General features: G+C 38.5%; 1 protein-coding gene across 2 annotated transcripts in view; it reads right to left on the bottom strand.

Annotated features, from left to right (window-relative positions):
* Positions 1-17,995, bottom strand: part of BBS1 (Bardet-Biedl syndrome 1) — a 67,040-nt gene that overhangs the window by 32,886 nt on the left and 16,159 nt on the right. For both annotated transcript variants that reach the window (XM_089658079.1, XM_089658080.1), the window contains 3 exons: positions 9,402-9,436; positions 9,044-9,316; positions 1,483-1,529 (listed from right to left, as the gene is read on the bottom strand). In XM_089658079.1, coding sequence (XP_089514205.1) covers positions 1,483-1,529; positions 9,044-9,316; positions 9,402-9,436 — 355 coding nt within the window. The remainder of the gene's footprint in view (positions 1-1,482; positions 1,530-9,043; positions 9,317-9,401; positions 9,437-17,995) is intronic.

Raw genomic sequence — 17,995 nt, 5'->3', positions numbered from 1 at the left:
TAAATTTAAAAATATCCTCAATTAGGTTTGTTGAGTGATAAAAAGTTGCCCCTTGTGAAGTCAGGAAGATTTCTCTCCCCCTGTGAAATAAAACAGATCACAATGAACTAAATATTTTGTTCTGCCCTCAGCATCATCTTTTTTCAAAGTGATCCATCTAAGCGCTCACACCTGTATAAAACCCCCCCCCCCAAAAAAAAAAAAAAAAATCAGATATACTAGAAAATGGGTTTATCTTCTACTTGTGCTAATAAGATAAAATGCACTCCCATCAGTGTATTGGATTAGCGGTTGTAACAAACTGGAATAGATGCAAAGTTGCAATGCTAAAACTGCTGTGTTTCCATTTTATTGTTTTGCAAAAGAGCCGCAAACCTCCCTCAGCTCAGGCTGTCGGTATCTCCCTATTTGGAGCACCCTATAATATTACCACATGCTAAAATGTTTATACTAAAAAGGCCATTCCAGCCATAAGCGGGGTCTGGTATGCGGATTCACACACTGGCTTCTTACATCTCTTCCAGCAGTGAGAACTCCTGCCATAGTATGCTGCATTACGAGCCTATGTACCTGAACGTATAGGGTCCTAAAACGCAAATACCACTAGGTACAGTGTTCAACCTTGTACAACTGCAGTGTATTTCAGCCTGCCATAGACTGACAGCCTGCAGGCAGCTGGGCTAAAGGCTAGGAGCATTACAGTTCTCATTATCTTTTGTATTTTCCATTTTACAGAATAAAAAAAAAAAGTCCAACAGGGTGATTAAATTACAAAAATGTTTAGAAGGCGTGAATACAGGGAGTTTGTAAATCCAATGCAGACAGACTCTTGTATTCTTGTGTACTCAGTGTCTGACTGACAGCCTAAACTGGGGGAGCTTTGCTGCCTAAAAGGGTTACAGTTTCTGATAAATTCCAGAGAGCCAAAGAAACTGGACTGGAAAATCCACAGATGAATACATGATCCCTATGTTGAAAGGGCAAGCACTGCTGCTCCAGCCCTGCTCCATATATACTGGAGACCACAGTGGATTATCAAATGTTGAAAGGGAAACGGCAGCTTTCAGTACTGCAACTTAGGAACTATTCCAATTTGCTACAACGGCTGATCCAAATACTGCGACAGCTGCAGGTATGAATCTCCTTATATTTGTTTGCAAATTTATTTCTTCGGAATCTTGGTGGTATCATTACTTTGAAGAGTGAAGCAGCCATCTTTTATATAGAGTGGAGTTCTACACAAAGCTCCACTAAGTAAACCCATTTTTGTCTCCTAATTGGCTGAGGAGTGTGGCAGAATTAAGTGACTGACAAAACTGGCTGGACAAAATTTAAAAAAATATTTTGCCAATAAAAATAGCTCATACATATATTTTCTTTACATGTTACTGGACAAAAATCTGACATAAATGCTGGCAAACACTTTCACGTAAACTATGTGTCTAAAAATAGGATCTAGCAGTCTCAGACCCCAATTCATACCTGATTCCCTCAAGCATCTCTTTTAAAGTCAATGGATCTATTCTGTCCTAAATTAGAGATGAAAAAAAAGAGTAATATTAATTTTTTGTACAAATAATATTTAAACAACATATTATGATATCAGAAAGTACTATTTATATGTTATCCTGTTTAGAAGGGAACATTTATAAACAGTGAATCTGACATTCACAAGTGTATCTTCCAGGTGCATGTATTTTTAGAATGGTGATTGATTCACCATTAGTGAATGTTTGCAGCAAAATCACATTCACTACTTTATAAATATACTCCTCATGGTAGAACTATCAATTAAAATGTGTATGAGTCACAATAGCACATATAAGAATTAGCATGTCACATTATTTCAAGTAAAATGTACCTATTTGTCCTGGATAAAAAGCGGCTTCCCCTGGATTACCAAGAACAAAAATTAGCATTGTGCGCGATTCACATCATTATAAAACTGTTTGGAGTTTTTAGCCAGACAGACCCCTTATGTGTAGGTTTATGAAATAAAAGTATCAGCATTATACTGTCAAGGAGCCAAGCTTTGTATGTTAACAGAAAACATGGCCAACCACCTATATACAGTGGGGATCGAAAGTTTGGGCACCCCAGATAAAAATTTGTATTAATGTGCATAAAGAAGCCAAGGAAAGATGGAAAAATCTCCAAAAGGCATCAAATTACAGATTAGACATTCTTATAATATGTCAACAAAAGTTAGATTTTATTTCCATCATTTACACTTTCAAAATAACAGAAAACAAAAAAATGGCGTCTGCAAAAGTTTGGGCACCTGCAGAATTTATAGCATGCACTGCCCCCTTTGCCAAGCTGAAACCTGCCAGTGTCATGGATTGTTCTCAATCATCGTCTGGGAAGACCAGGTGATGTCAATCTCAAAGGTTTTAAATGCCCAGACTCATCTGACCTTGCCCCAACAATCAGCGCCATGGGTTCTTCTAAGCAGTTGTCTAGAAAACTGAAACAGAAAATAGTTGACGCTCACAAAGCTGGAGAAGGCTATAAGAAGATAGCAAAGCGTTTTCAGATGTCAATATCCTCTGTTCGGAATGTAATTAAGAAATGGCAGTCATCAGGAACAGTGGAAGTTAAAGCAAGATCTGGAAGACCAAGAAAAATATCAGACAAAACAGCTCGCAGGATTGTGAGAAAAAAAATTCAAAACCCACGTTTGACTGCACGATCCCTCCAGAAAGATCTGGCAGACACTGGAGTTGTGGTACACTATTCCACTATAAAGAGATACTTGTACAAATATGGTCTTCATGGAAGAGTCATCAGAAGAAAACCTCTTCTACGTCCTCACCACAAAAATCATCGTTTGAACTTTGCAAATGAACATATAGACAAGCCTGATGCATTTTGGAAACAAGTTCTGTGGACCGATGAGGTTAAAATTGAACTTTTTGGCCGGAATGAGCAAAGGTACGTTTGGAGAAGAAGGGGCACAGAATTTAATGAAAAGAACCTCTGTCCAACTGTTAAGCATGGGGTTGGATCAATCATGCTTTGGGGTTGTGTTGCAGCCAGTGGCACAGGGAACATCTCACGAGTAGAAGGAAAAATAGATTCAATAAAATTTCAGCAAATTTTGGATGATGCCATCTGTGAAAAAGCTGAAGTTAAAGAGAGGATGGCTTCTACAAATGGATAATGATCCTAAACACACCTCAAAATCCACGGGGGATTACATCAAGAGGCGTAAACTGAAGATTTTGCCATGGCCTTCACAATCTCCTGACCTCAACATAATTGAAAATCTATGGATAGACCTTAAAAGAGCAGTGCGTGACAGACAGCCCAGAAATCTCAAAGAACTGGAAGACTTTTGTAAGGAAGAATGGGCAAAGATACCTCAAACAAGAACTGAAAGACTCTTGGCTGGCTACAAAAAGTGTTTACAAGCTGTGATACTTGCCAAAAGGGGCAGTACAAGATATTAACTCTGCAGGGTGCCCAAACTTTTGCAGACGCCATTTTTTTGTTTTCTGTTATTTTGAAAGTGTAAATGATGGAAATAAAATCTAACTTTTGTTGACATATTATAAGAATGTCTAATCTGTAATTTGATGCCTTTTGGAGATTTTTCCATCTTTCCTTGGCTTCTTTATGCACATTAATACAAATTTTTATCTGGGGTGCCCAAACTTTCGATCCCCACTGTATAGCTGGACATTATACAAAGGAAGAAGACTTTAAAATGTTACCACATGCCATCTTTATATTAAAAAGTGGTTGTAAATGCTGAAGGTTTTTACCTCCACGCATTCTATGCAGGACCGTCTTTAACGCAGGGCAAAAGGGGCAGCTGCCCTGGGACCTGTCATTGTTGTGGGGCCCAAAACAGCTGCCACTTCAGCCCGCACTGCCCTAGAACGTCTGGATCAGGGATGGGTGGGGGTAAAATTCCGGCACCATGCTACAGAGAGCGCATGTGGTGTGTTAAGCGGACAAGGTGGAGGACAGCCTGATGCTCTGCTCTGCCTGTCCTGCATTTCCTACCTTGTCCTGTGGGTGGAGAAGGTGGTAGCACTCCTGAAGAACAGAGCTCCAACTGAGAGCTTTTCCAGCCATGTGGAGGTGGGTCTGAAGAACTCTGTGGTATGGGTGGCCAGCTGCAAGGTAAGAACTGTGGCAACTTCCTTATTTTACTGACAGTGCTTTATCTCCCCTCTCTCAGCCTTGCAAAATATATCATGTGATGTTCTGCAGGGCTGGGAGAGGGGAGGCAGGGGTGGGAGGACGGAGACAGGCATGATTGCTCTGCAGAGCTAGAGACAGGTGTGATGTTCTGCAGGGCTAGGCGAGAGAAGACAGGTGTGATGTTCTGCAGGGCTAGAGACAGGTGTGATGCTCTGCAGGGTTGGGAGAGGGAAGAAAGGTGTGATGTTCTGCAGGGCTGGAGACAGGTGAAATGTTCTGCAGGGCAGGAAAAGGAGAGACAGGTGTGATGTTCAGCAGGGCTGGGAGAAGGGATACAAGTGTGATGTTCTGCAGGACAAGGAGAGGGGAGACAGGTGTGCTGTTCTGCAGGGCTGGAGACAGGTGTGCTGTTCTGCAGGGCTGGAGACAGGTGTGATGTTCTGCAGGGCTGGAGACAGGTGTGATGTTCTGCAGGGCTGGAGACAGGTGTGATGTTCTGCACAGCTGGAGACAGGTGTGATGTTCTGCACGGCTGGAGACAGGTGTGATGTTTTGCAGGGCTGGAGACAGGTGTGATGTTCTGCAGGGCTGGAGACAGGTGTGATGTTCTGCAGGGCTGGAGACAGCTGTGATGTTCTGCAGGGCTGGAGGCAGCTGTGATGTTCTGCAGGGCTGGAGACAGCTGTGATGTTCTGCAGGGCTGGAGACAGCTGTGATGTTCTGCAGGGCTGGAGACAGCTGTGATGTTCTGCAGGGCTGGAGACAGGTGTGATGTCGTCTTTTAATTCTCAATGAACTACTATGGTGCTGTTGAGCACTCTGGTAGTTCACTGAAGCTTCCTGTCAGTGTCAAACTGCCTGCTCATACATCGTACAGCATACACTGATAGTCTGCAGGAGACCTGCATGACAACAGGAGATCAGCTTGTGCAATGCTTTCCAGGTTTCAAAAAACAAAAACAGTAAATGCAAGTCTTTTTACCTGCCAAAAAATGGGCATTTATTATTTTTTGTTAAAAAGTGAAGTTATCATTTACCCCCCACCCCCCCCAATGTTTGCAAGGGAGCAATATGTATGGGGCAGTGTTTACACAGAGGTGGAAATGTTCAGTCAGGTCCATAAATATTGGGACATCGACACAATTCTAACATTTTTGGCTCTATACACCACCACAATGGATTTGAAATGAAACAAACAAGATGTGCTTTAACTGCAGACTGTCAGCTTTAATTTGAGGGTATTTACATCCAAATCAGGTGAACGGTGTAGGAATTACAACAGTTTGCATATGTGCCTCCCACTTATTAAGGAACCAAAAGTAATGGGACAGAATAATAATCATAAATCAAACTTTCACTTTTTAATACTTGGTTGCAAATCCTTTGCAGTCAATTACAGCCTGAAGTCTGGAATGCATAGACATCACCAGACGCTGGGTTTCATCCCTGGTGATGCTCTGCCAGGCCTCTACTGCAACTGTCTTCAGTTCCTGCTTGTTCTTGGGGCATTTTCCCTTCAGTTTTGTCTTCAGCAAGTGAAATGCATGCTCAATCGGATTCAGGTCAGGTGATTGACTTGGCCATTGCATAACATTCCACTTCTTTCCCTTAAAAAACTCTTTGGTTGCTTTTGCAGTCTGCTTTGGGTCATTGTCCATCTGCACTGTGAAGCGGCGTCCAATGCGTTCTGAAGCATTTGGCTGAATATGAGCAGATAATATTGCCCGAAACACTTCAGAATTCATCCTGCTGCTTTTGTCAGCAGTCACATCATCAATAAATACAAGAGAACCAGTTCCATTGGCAGCCATACATGCCCACGCCATGACACTACCACCACCATGCTTCACTGATGAGGTGGTATGCTTAGGATCATGAGCAGTTCCTTTCCTTCTCCATACTCTCTCTTTCCATCACTCTGGTACAAGTTGATCTTGGTCTCATCTGTTCATAGGATGTTGTTCCAGAACTTTGAAGGCTTTTTTAGATGTCGTTTGGCAAACTCTAATCTGGCCTTCCTGTTTTTGAGGCTCACCAATGGTTTACATCTTGTGGTGAACCCTCTGTATTCACTCTGGTGAAGTCTTCTCTTGATTGTTGACTTTGACACACATACACCTACCTTCTGGAGAGTGTTCTTGATCTGGCCAACTGTTGTGAAGGGTGTTTTCTTCACCAGGGAAAGAATTCTTCGGACATCCACCACAGTTGTTTTTTGTGGTCTTCCGGGTCTTTTGGTGTTGCTGAGCTCACCGATGCGTTCCTTCTTTTTAAGAATGTTCCAAACAGTTGTTTTGGCCACGCCTAATGTTTTTGCTATCTCTCTGATGGGTTTGTTTTGTTTTTTCAGCCTAATGATGGCTTGCTTCACTGATAGTGACAGCTCTTTGGATCTCATCTTGAGAGTTGACAGCAACAGATTCCAAATGCAAATAGCACACTTGAAATGAACTCTGGACCTTTTATCTGCTCATTGTAATTGGGATAATGAGGAAATAACACACACCTGGCCATGGAACGGCTGAGAAACCAATTCTCCCATTACTTTTGGTCCCTTAATAAGTGGGAGGCACATATGCAAACTGTTGTAATTCCTACACCGTTCACCTGATTTGGATGTAAATACCCTCAAATTAAAGCTGACAATCTGCAGTTAAATCACATCTTGTTCGTTTCATTTCAAATCCATTGTGGTGGTGTATAGAGCCAAAAATGTTAGAATTGTGTTGATGTCCCAATATTTATGGACCTGACTGTATACCGGTGGGAGATAGGGTGCAATGTGTGCAGAGGACTGGGGTGGGGGGATTTTTTGCCCCTTCATCAGCAGGGCATTTTTTGCCAATTTTAACTGGTATTTGCGCAGTCATGCAACACTATATGCAAATGAAATTTAAATAATTTTTTTCACACAAATAGAGCTTTTATATATATTATATAAAATAAAAAAGACAGAGGAAAAAATAAACAAAAAAACACAGCAATATTTTCTAATTTCTGTTATTTTGGCCAAAAATGTATTCTGCTACGTCTTTGGTGTAAAAAAAAAAAATCCCAAAAAGTGTATATTAATTGGTTTCTACGAAAGTTATATAATCTACAAACAATGGTGTACATATACACATACCAGAATTTACAAAGCTATGACATTATACTGGTAATGGCAGTGATCAGTGACTTATAGTGGGACTGTGATTGTGTGGCGGGCAATCTGGCACTAGCTGACACTGGTTGGGAGGTACACTACTGGGCATCAATAGTGACACCAATACAGTCATCAGTGCTAATAATGTTCACTATCACTGTACTAATGACACTGTATAGAAAGGAGATAACATCTAGGGGCAATCAATGGGTTAATTATGTGCCCAACAATGTGTAATGTGTGTCATACATGCGGTTACTGTTGCTGATCCCTGTACACAGAATTCTGGGTTTTGTAAAACGCAGAACTGTGTGTGTGACTGAACACAGCAGATCAGCGGACTTCAGCCAAAATCATTGGCTGAAGTCAGCTGCCAAACTTATGCTGTGTCAAAACACAGCACGGGTCAGCAGGGGGCACACATGTGCATGCCCCAAACCCGGAAGAAGGTATACACACACACACACACACACACGCACACACGACTGTGCCTTCCCATGCTGCCCCGACCCAGTAAATGTAATGTGGTGGGGCAGCAAGTGGTTACAAAGAAAAAAAGTGCCAACAGGTACAATTTAGCTTGAATTCCTAGAACCAATGAACACTGGGAGAGAGTGGAAATCCAATACAGAGATTTGTATAATCTACAATCCTTGAGCAGCCACTGGATTAACCCACACAGGAAGACATACTGGAAAATACAGAAGCAAAACAGGTTGCTTCTAAGAGTACCACCAAAATTTATAAATCAGTATACGTATGGTACTCGCCTCTTCAAGTGGCTGGGAAAAACACAATATTGTGTATCATGGAAATCTAGCTTTAGTTATAGTCATTTTCCACATAGGGATTTCATGCTCCATTAGAAGAAACCTGCAATCACTCTTGAATAAAAGGAACATTACATCAGTGTGCATCAAAATTCAACAATAGGAACGTACTCATATGACGGACTTTGGCTGAAATGCCAGGTATGATCTACGTCGGCTATAGCACTAGTTTCTTGTACATCCACAGGGTTCTTTACAGGTACTCTTAGAAACACCCCCTTTTTCTTTTATTTCTTTCCAACAAGGAGAGTAGCACATTGTTTTCATGCCTACGATAATATCAAAGCCATACACAGTGCCTAAGAGATATAGGAATCTGTTTTGTGGTTTACCTCCTCAGGATCTATCAATCAGTCCTTATGTAGTATTTATAGCCCACCTTTAGGCACAATCTTTTGCATACAATTTCAGAACTTTTAGCCCTTTACTAATAAAGTGCCTTTAATTCAGTGTAGTCTAACAGACGGCTCTAGCGGTTGTTAAAATATCCAGTGTCTGTATTTGACAGGATGCAGACACTGTTCAGCCAACCATTTTCTGCACGGCTTCTTTGGCATAAGTGAAATATTCAATCGACTTGTAAAGCCCGGTGGTGCCGAAAAGTACACCCATGGCTCAAATTCATTCGCTGTCCTGTGTGAGCAATGTTATTCTTTTTATTTTACAAAACTTTACCCAGGCTGACAGACTTGAAGGATGCAGCTTGTTTGGTACAAAACTAGAATTCTGGCTATACTTTTCCTATTTCATGAAATAAAACTTAACCTAAAACACTAACTTAATTTGCCCATGTTCCCTGCTGCACATAAGGTACATACAAAGAGCCATGTAACAACTACATGTAAGCAGCTTCAGGCTCCCTTCAGCTGTTGGACAAATAGTTGCTGTCTTTCAGCCCATTCTTGTTTCATCTTACCTCTTTAGCTTGATCCCAGACTTCCTTCTCCAGGGCATTGACTTCCAGTGCTGGCAGGGTAAACTTAAAGTAGGGTCTCAAATTCTTGTATACATATATGAAAGGTCCAGAAGCCACGGCCACAGCTGGTGTTCGTGGCTCATTCTGATCCATCAGGAAAGCCACAACGCCAGTTGGCATGTCAAGCAAGGCATTTTCTGACAACAAACTTGTGCCTTTATACACTTTCAGCTTCATGTTATAGGGCCCGCTGCCCAGGTCACCCACCACCATCTGCCACAGAAAGTAGTAACGGTTATTTATGTAATTAAAATATATCAATACAAGAGATTATCTACTTATAGTGAACAAGTATTACCTTATACTCGCCATCCCCATGTAAATCAGCAAGAGCTTCATGGAGAAAAACAGAAAATATGTAATGTAAGTGGTTTATTTAAGAAAAAATGTTAGTTTGCCAACTCACTGCTAAAAAAGTATGAGGGCCTTCAAAATGCCTAATTGTACCTGGAGCAAAATTTCGGGGAGGATGTTAATTTTTATATGGTTGAACAATTTAACCACTTCAGTACAGGGCAGTTTAACCCTTTTCCTGCCCAGGCCAAATTTTCAGCTTTCAGCACAGTCGCACTTTGAATGACAATTGCAACACTGTACCCAAACTAAATTTTTTAATTTTGTTCACACAAATAGAGCTATTTGATCACCACCGGGTTTTTTATTTTTTGCTAAATTAAAAGGGAAAAAAAAATGATTTTTTTTTTTTTTTTTTTTTTTACATACTTACCTGTAAAATCCATTTCTTGGAGTACATCAAGGGACACAGAGCAGGCAATAATAATTATTATGTGGGTTGCATGTCACCTATAGGTGAATGGACACTGGCTGACCAATCAAACATATCACCCTTCCTACACAGGAAGTACTTTTTGTAGCAAGCAATGAAAATCCAGAAAGGGGAGGGACCTCTGTGTCTCGTGATGTACTCAATTTATGAAAACATTCAATTTTCTTTATTGTACATCACAGGACACAGAGCAGACAATAATAATGACTATGTGGGATGTCCCAAAGCAATAACCTTGAGGGGTGGGTAACATCACAATAAATCTCCCACCAACATCCCAAAAGGAGATATTTAGCTGTTCATAAAATATTGCGACCAAAGGCAGAATTCTCCATGGCCCTGACATCCACCTGGTAATACCTTGTGAATGTATGAACCGAAGACCATGTAACATCCTTGCAAACCTGAGCAACTGACGCCTGGTGGTGGTTAGCCCAAGATGCCCCCACACTCCTGGTAGTGTGTGCTTTTACCTGAAAGGGTGGAACCTTGCTTTTCAAATCATAGGCTTGAATGATTAACTGACTAATCCACTTAGAAATAGTGGATTTGGATGCCGCCTGTTTTCTCCTGGGTCCTTCTGGCAATACAAATGGTTCCCTACAAGAAAGGGCTGCCAACTCCGATGCCCTTCTTGAAGAGGTGATTGCCACCAAAAACAGAAACTTTCGAGTTAGCAAAACTAACAGAATTTCCCTGATGGTTTCAAATGGTGGTTTCTGTAAAACTGCCAAGTTCCAAGGACACAGGGGCGGTCTGACAGGAGGAACAGCACACCTGACCCTTAATAGTACCAACAGCCAACTTATTTTCTACTCCCGATTGGTGAAAAGACAAAATTCTCCCAATCAAATATTTCCAGGTGTGCCATTTTCGATCTTCACACCAGGAAATATAGGCCTTCCAAGTTCTATAATAATTGTTCCTAGAAACTAGCTTCCTAGCGTTCAACATTATGTAGATAATCAAGCCTAACAATCCCCTATCTTTCAAGATTTGGGTCTCAACAGCCATGCTATCAAATTCAGAGACAGTAAAGCAGTAAAACTTCAGGATGCAGAGCCCATTCCCCCCAGAAACAACCGCCGATGAATGAGGAAGAAGCCTACTGTAAAATATCGTATTGACTCGATATTTTATTAACTTGTATTGATGAGAAATGTTTAGATAGAAAGTCCTTCCACTGCTTGTATAAAACTCAAAAAGATGATTTAATAATAACGTTGCATAAAATTAGAAATAAAATATTGGCATACAGAATGTTTAAATAATGTCCAAAAAATATAGTTAAGTTCTTGATAATAAGATTGTATATATGTATATGTGTGTGTATGTGTGTGTGTATGTCTGTCGCATCAAGGCTGCTATAGAGTGCCTGAGACTCAAACCTTTGTTCTGCTATTAAAAAAGAGCAATCCAGCCCCCACCAACCTAAAAGTGGGTTGGTATTCTCTTGTAGTCCCACTAAGATAATTGACACCAACAGAAGTATTAAAACAAAACCTCCAATGTACTTCTCTCAAAGTCTGAGTGTAACTTTATCTCTTACATAGATGGGGGAGGATGGGGGAAGGTATAGCTAATTGCTCTCATATGTGGCTTGAATGTAAAGGAAAAACCCAAGATATATGTTCACAGACTCTGAAGTCTAATTCCTTACTTTTCCCAATCTAGAACAAATATAAATATAATAACTCAATTATTCTATTAAGATCCAACTCATTCATACTTATGTTAGTACTGTTAATAAGAAGATATTAGATATTGGGTTAAGGAAAGCTTCTAACATTTCCCTCTCAAAATGATCGATTTTATCGAATCTTAATCATTTTCCTTATCTTAATCCATTTATACACATTCTCGTCACTTTCGTATCCATTCATGCGTTTTTGGATCTTAAGATAATTGATCTGAACATATCTTTAATTTGATTCTATAATGGGAAAACAAATTCTTTGATAAACCTTTTGTTATGTATCACATAAAAATATTTTTACCCTTATTATTTTCCTTTCCTTTCACCAAATAATTCATCCCCTTAATAAATGTATAACTGTAACATTATAGTACAATACTTTAAAATATGTCACTTAAAAAATAGATGTTTCATATTTTCCCTCCAAAATGTGTGTAGCACACAGTTCTATAATCCATACATTTTTCAAATTACCTTATCAACATTTAAACATAACATATGTTCTCTAACTTCAATCCATACATGTATATCAAATGATTTTTTTTTAAAAAACATACATATAACAATGTAAAGCTTGCCTAAGTTTTTCTATATGTACCTTAGAATAACATATCTCTAGCTTAATTAACAACAGATGTTCTAACTAAGTAGAGTGACTCTGTTATAACAAAAGTTTAACCCTTTCATTTCTGAAAATACATAGTGTGTGATTGCAAATGTTCATGTGAAAACGGATCTCATCTTGATATGGTAAACATATGTCAAAATAAAATGTACACACAAAAAACCAATATATCTGATGATGAATGAATTATTTCATCAGTAGTCAAAAGTCAATTGTTTTATAAGTTCTTCCTCTATGAGATGCCTTGAGATGTCTTGTCTTCTTCTAGCGCTCTGTAAAGTTAAAATAACTTTATTGAACATAAAAAGAACAACAAAACTATGATGAATGAAATTCTTGTTGCAAAGCTTCTTCCAGAATAAATTTCCTTCTTGGAAAATGTATGATCATCTGAAAGGTTTAGAAATATTTGAGTTTTCTTCCTTTAACAGTTACTCTTAGGTCATTTCCTGTAACAGAAATGCAGTATCATTATTTTGGCATAGATAATTTTACATTGATTAATCCTCTTACATTTATCTGTTAATATTACATATCATAATCACAAACATTTCTAGTCATGACATGGAAGACATATTTTGATTATAACACTTCTTATTGACTTGTAGTGTTCTATTTTAGAATGCGGGCACTTCCGCCTGACAATACTAGGGTTGCTGATGCAAATCCCAACCATGGCATCACCTGCCTGGAGTTTACATGTTCTCCCTGTGCTTGTGTGGGTTTCCTCCAGGTACTCCGGTTTCCTCCCACACTCCAAAGACATGTTGGTAGGAGAATTGTTCCTATCTAAATTGTCCCTAGTATGTGTATGTATGACTGTGAATTAGGGACCTTAGATTGTACTCCTCTTGAGGGTTAGGAACTTATGTGAATGTACTATATATGTAAAAAGCACTACATAAATTCACAACGCTATATAAGTACCTGAAATAAACAAAAATAAATATAACAGGACGCTACATCTCCATTATTGGTCATGATTCAAAACCTTGGTTTCAAAACCAAAGAAAGGTTTTGTATCAACCCAGAGATGACAAAGGATCATGCCTTTGATCTTATCTCTATAAAATTGGAAAAATGCGTAACTGTTTCCTGTATTGGCTCACTTCTTGTAGTGTAAGACTGATCTGCAGTAATACATACTGGTTTCAAACTTTTCTCAGTTCCTATGTTGAAAACATGAGGTACAAACTTCTCACCTACAGCTGTACAAACATGTGTTGGTATGTTTTCCTGAAAATGTCTTTTTGTTACATCTATCTGAATGTGTTTGGAAGACAGTGTTTTATACCATATAGGATAATTTTCACGGTAATTTTCTGTTGAACCATCTTCCTCTAGGAGTTTCATTGATGAATCAGGTGTCTGTAATATAATCTTACTTGATCTAACAATGTTTTCAGTTATTTTGACTGCAAAGAAAACACTTAACAATTTTTTCATATGTGCATCAAAGTTTTTCTCCATATTTGTCAAAGTTCTTGAGAAGAAACCTATTATTTTCTGATTACCTTCTTTTAATTGTGACAAAGTTACTGAGATGTCATTACTGGAAACATTGGTTTCTAAAACAAAAGGAATTTTACTACAAAACTCAACAGTATTTAATGTAGTAGCATTCTGCAAATCCCATTTCAATAGTTCAAAAGCTTCTTTCTCAGTTTGATCCCATTGATCAAATACTCCATCTTTTTGTCTCAAACGATCAAATAATGATCTAGACTTCTCTGCAAAATTGGGTATAAAATCTTTACAATGATTTACTTCACTCAAAAACTGATGCAAAGCCTTGCGATTTGTTGGAATTGGATAAGCAGAAATAGTTCTAACTTTTTCTTGCAACAACTGTCTCTGTCCATGACTAATTTGCATATGAAGGAATTCCACCTGTCTTTTCATCAACTGAACTTTCTCTGTATTCAATTTCAATCCTGCTGTTTGTAATAACTTAAATATTTCAGACAAAAGAGTGATATGTTCAGTTATATTTTGTGTAGACAAAAGAAGCTTGTCTACATGCTGGACAATACATTCTGGCCTAGAGAATTTAGATAATATTTTTCCCAAATACTCATGAACAATGCCATCACTTATATCCATGCCTGGGGCTAATCTTGTGAATGTATAAGTTTCTTTGTTGAAGCTAAAAGCAAGTTTATATTGACAACTCTTAGCTAAGGGTACTGACAAATGGCTATTGGCAATTTCAAGTACTGAGAATATTTTGGCCTTGGCATCCAGATGTGACATTATGTTACAATCAGGAACAATAGATTTGTTATTTGTGATGCATTTGTTCAATGTCCTGAAGTCAACTGATAAAGAATATGAATTATCAACTTTGATAGGCCAAATACAATTATTCACCACTGATTGTACTTTCTTTAAAATTCCTTGCTGTAAAAACTCATCTACAATGGAAGAGAGTGGATTAATTGATTCTAATGGCAATTTGTATTGAGGTTGAGGCTTAGGGTCTCTACCTTCAATGTCAATTTCAAAATTTGTAAACAAACCTACATCATTTTTGCTTTGACTCCAAAGATCCTTATGTGATATAACCAATTGTTCCAATTCAAGATTGGTTCCTGTATGTGGCCATTTATGATCTGAAGACATGTCAGCAGTTGCTGTACAAATACTTCCAACATTACCGTACATGGAAGAATCAATTGATGTTGATTTGGGCCTTCCACTTTCATCCAATAAATTTGGAGCAACATATTCCAACAGTAAAGAAGAAGAATCTCGATTTGATCCTGATCTCAATTTCGGCAATGGCAGTAAACCATTCCTATTAATGACAACAGCACTGTTTACCATATTGTTTAAGCTGTTGTTGACTCTCAGTGAACTGATCTTTTTAACTTCTGAGGCATAAGGCAACTCAGACAGACTATTGTTGGAACATGGAGGAGTAGATTGTTCAGAAATTATATTTTGGTCTTCTAATTCCAAAGCTTTTCTTTGTAAATCTAATTTATAATGAATACAATCTCTTTTCAAATGACCAAATAGTTTAAAATAGAAACAAATAGTATTTCCTGTCTGCTCTGAGACTCTCGTCCTGCCTGTGACGTATTCATCATCATAACTGGGTGTGGCTAAGCACATGGTCTCTCTCTCTTCTCCATTTTGAACAATTAAACTTTCCTTCTTCTGATTGTTTAATTTAAGCCTTCTAAATGTATCTATAACTTTGGCTGCGTGATCTAAATCATTTTTTCCAGTAGCAATAATAACAGATGCTGGATCAAGATACTTGAATTTTTTAACAAAAGCATTTACCATAGAAGGAGTCTCATTGTCTAAATTAAATATCATTTTGTATACTTTAGAAAATCTATTTTTAAATTCAAAAGGATCATCATTAATCGTAGCTCTTAAGGAGTATAAGATTTCCAAAGAAGGAATTTCCTGTCCAGTAGTAAATTTCAATAATTGACGTAGTCGGTCTGATGCATTGCTATGCATTTCCTCATCATCCTCAATATATGGCGTTTTGATTAATCTACATGCCATAACACTGGGGAGCCATAAACAGAATAGAAAATTTCTTTGCTCCTGATTTAAACAAAAATTATTACAAAAATTTTCATAAACCTCCATGTTATAGAAAGCATCAGATTCCATATCATAGGCTGGCATATCCTTCAAAATTTTCATGAGCTGATCAAGGATTTTAAGATTAAGTTTTGCAGCTTTATCCCTTAATTTTCTCTTACACATTTCTTCCTGATTGGTAGGATCTCCTTCTATATACTGGATCTCTGGTACAAAAGATTTTTGTTTCTCTGCCTTAGTATTCACACAAATTCTTTTTACATCATTCTGCAGGTCAGATAACTGAATGTCTTTTGTTTGAATTGCACTTTGCATATCATCTATTTGCTCAGTCAAAATCTGGCAATTAGCACATACACTGCTCTGATCTTGCTTCATTACACATGTAGCAGTCTTAGGAACATCAAAAATCATGGCGTTAAAAACATGAACTAACTTCATTACATTTCTAACTTGTTTGCTCAGTTTCTTAAAGGAAAACTTAGATTTTTCTATCTTAATATTAGCCTGTAAGCACTCATTATACATGTACCGCCAAAGTTCATTATCTTTAACAAATGTAGACAGATTCTTGAATTCTAACTTACTCTCTCTAGATAATTCATCAATAAAATCCATTACTTACCGATTAAGAAGGTCTTTCTTTACATAACGCGTCTTTTCTCTCTTGGCGGGAAATGACATCACCAAGGAACAGCGTTTCTTGCAATTGCGCAAAATTCTCACCAATTCTGCTTTTAGGTTCTCGATTATGCCGACGATTCATCTGTTGCAGACTTTTACTTCTCCTGAAAGCTTGACTTCATATTTTGTTGACTTACAAACAGCTTCCCTCTCAGCAAGATGAAAGAGAAAAAAAGTCAAAAATAAGCGATCGGCGGAAACGAATCGAACTGGAGGCTCGCCACTGTAAAATATCGTATTGACTCGATATTTTATTAACTTGTATTGATGAGAAATGTTTAGATAGAAAGTCCTTCCACTGCTTGTATAAAAGTCAAAAAGATGATTTAATAATAACGTTGCATAAAATTAGAAATAAAATATTGGCATACAGAATGTTTAAATAATGTCCAAAAAATATAGTTAAGTTCTTGATAATAAGATTGTATATATGTATATGTGTGTGTATGTGTGTGTGTATGTCTGTCGCATCAAGGCTGCTATAGAGTGCCCGAGACTCAAACCTTTGTTCTGCTATTAAAAAAGAGCAATCCAGCCCCCACCAACCTAAAAGTGGGTTGGTATTCTCTTGTAGTCCCACTAAGATAATTGACACCAACAGAAGTAATAAAACAAAACCTCCAATGTACTTCTCTCAAAGTCTGAGTGTAACTTTATCTCTTACATAGATGGGGGAGGATGGGGGAAGGTATAGCTAATTGCTCTCATATGTGGCTTGAATGTAAAGGAAAAACCCAAGATATATGTTCACAGACTCTGAAGTCTAATTCCTTACTTTTCCCAATCTAGAACAAATATAAATATAATAACTCAATTATTCTATTAAGATCCAACTCATTCATACTTATGTTAGTACTGTTAATAAGAAGATATTAGATATTGGGTTAAGGAAAGCTTCTAACACCTACCAATTCTCTATCCTTGGAATGAATACTGCTGACAGAATTGGAACACGACCTTCTGCCCAAGCCAGAATGTGACTTACCTCCTCCTGAGTCCTCCGGCTTTTGGTATCGCCTTGGTGGTTAATGTGTGCCACTGCTGTAGCATTGTTGGACTGGACCCTAACTGGCCAACCATGAAGCCTGGTCGTCCAGTATCTCAGGGCAAGCCGCACCGTCCAAAGCTATCTAAAGATATTTATGGAAAGAATCTTTTTCTGTGGCTACCACATCCCCTGGACTGTGGTCATTTCTAGAACAGCCCCCCAAGCCGAGAGGCTGACATCGGTTGTTACCAGCTTCCAAACCACTGGTGGGAAAGATCTTCCCCTTTTCCAAATTCAGAGCTTTCAAACTTTGCAGCACCCAGGGGGAGAAAGAAACGCAGTAATCAAGCGCTGGAATGTTTTTGTTCTATGGCAACAGAATATTCCTCTGCAAAGGCCTTGAATGGAACTACGCATAGGGCACTGCCTCAAATAAGGATAGCATCTTTCCTATTAACCTCATACAGAGTTGACTGGAAGGATACTTCCTGCTCCTCAAACTCTGAACCTGATTTCTCAGGGAGTGGCCCTTTCCTGGAGGCAGA

This window comes from Staurois parvus, unplaced genomic scaffold (assembly GCF_062004578.1).
Source record: "Staurois parvus isolate SC_StPar_1 unplaced genomic scaffold, SC_StPar_1.0 ptg001051l, whole genome shotgun sequence".
NCBI lineage: Eukaryota > Metazoa > Chordata > Amphibia > Anura > Ranidae > Staurois > Staurois parvus.
Note: the sequence above shows the minus strand (reverse complement) of the source record. Positions and strands in the feature narration are given on the sequence as shown.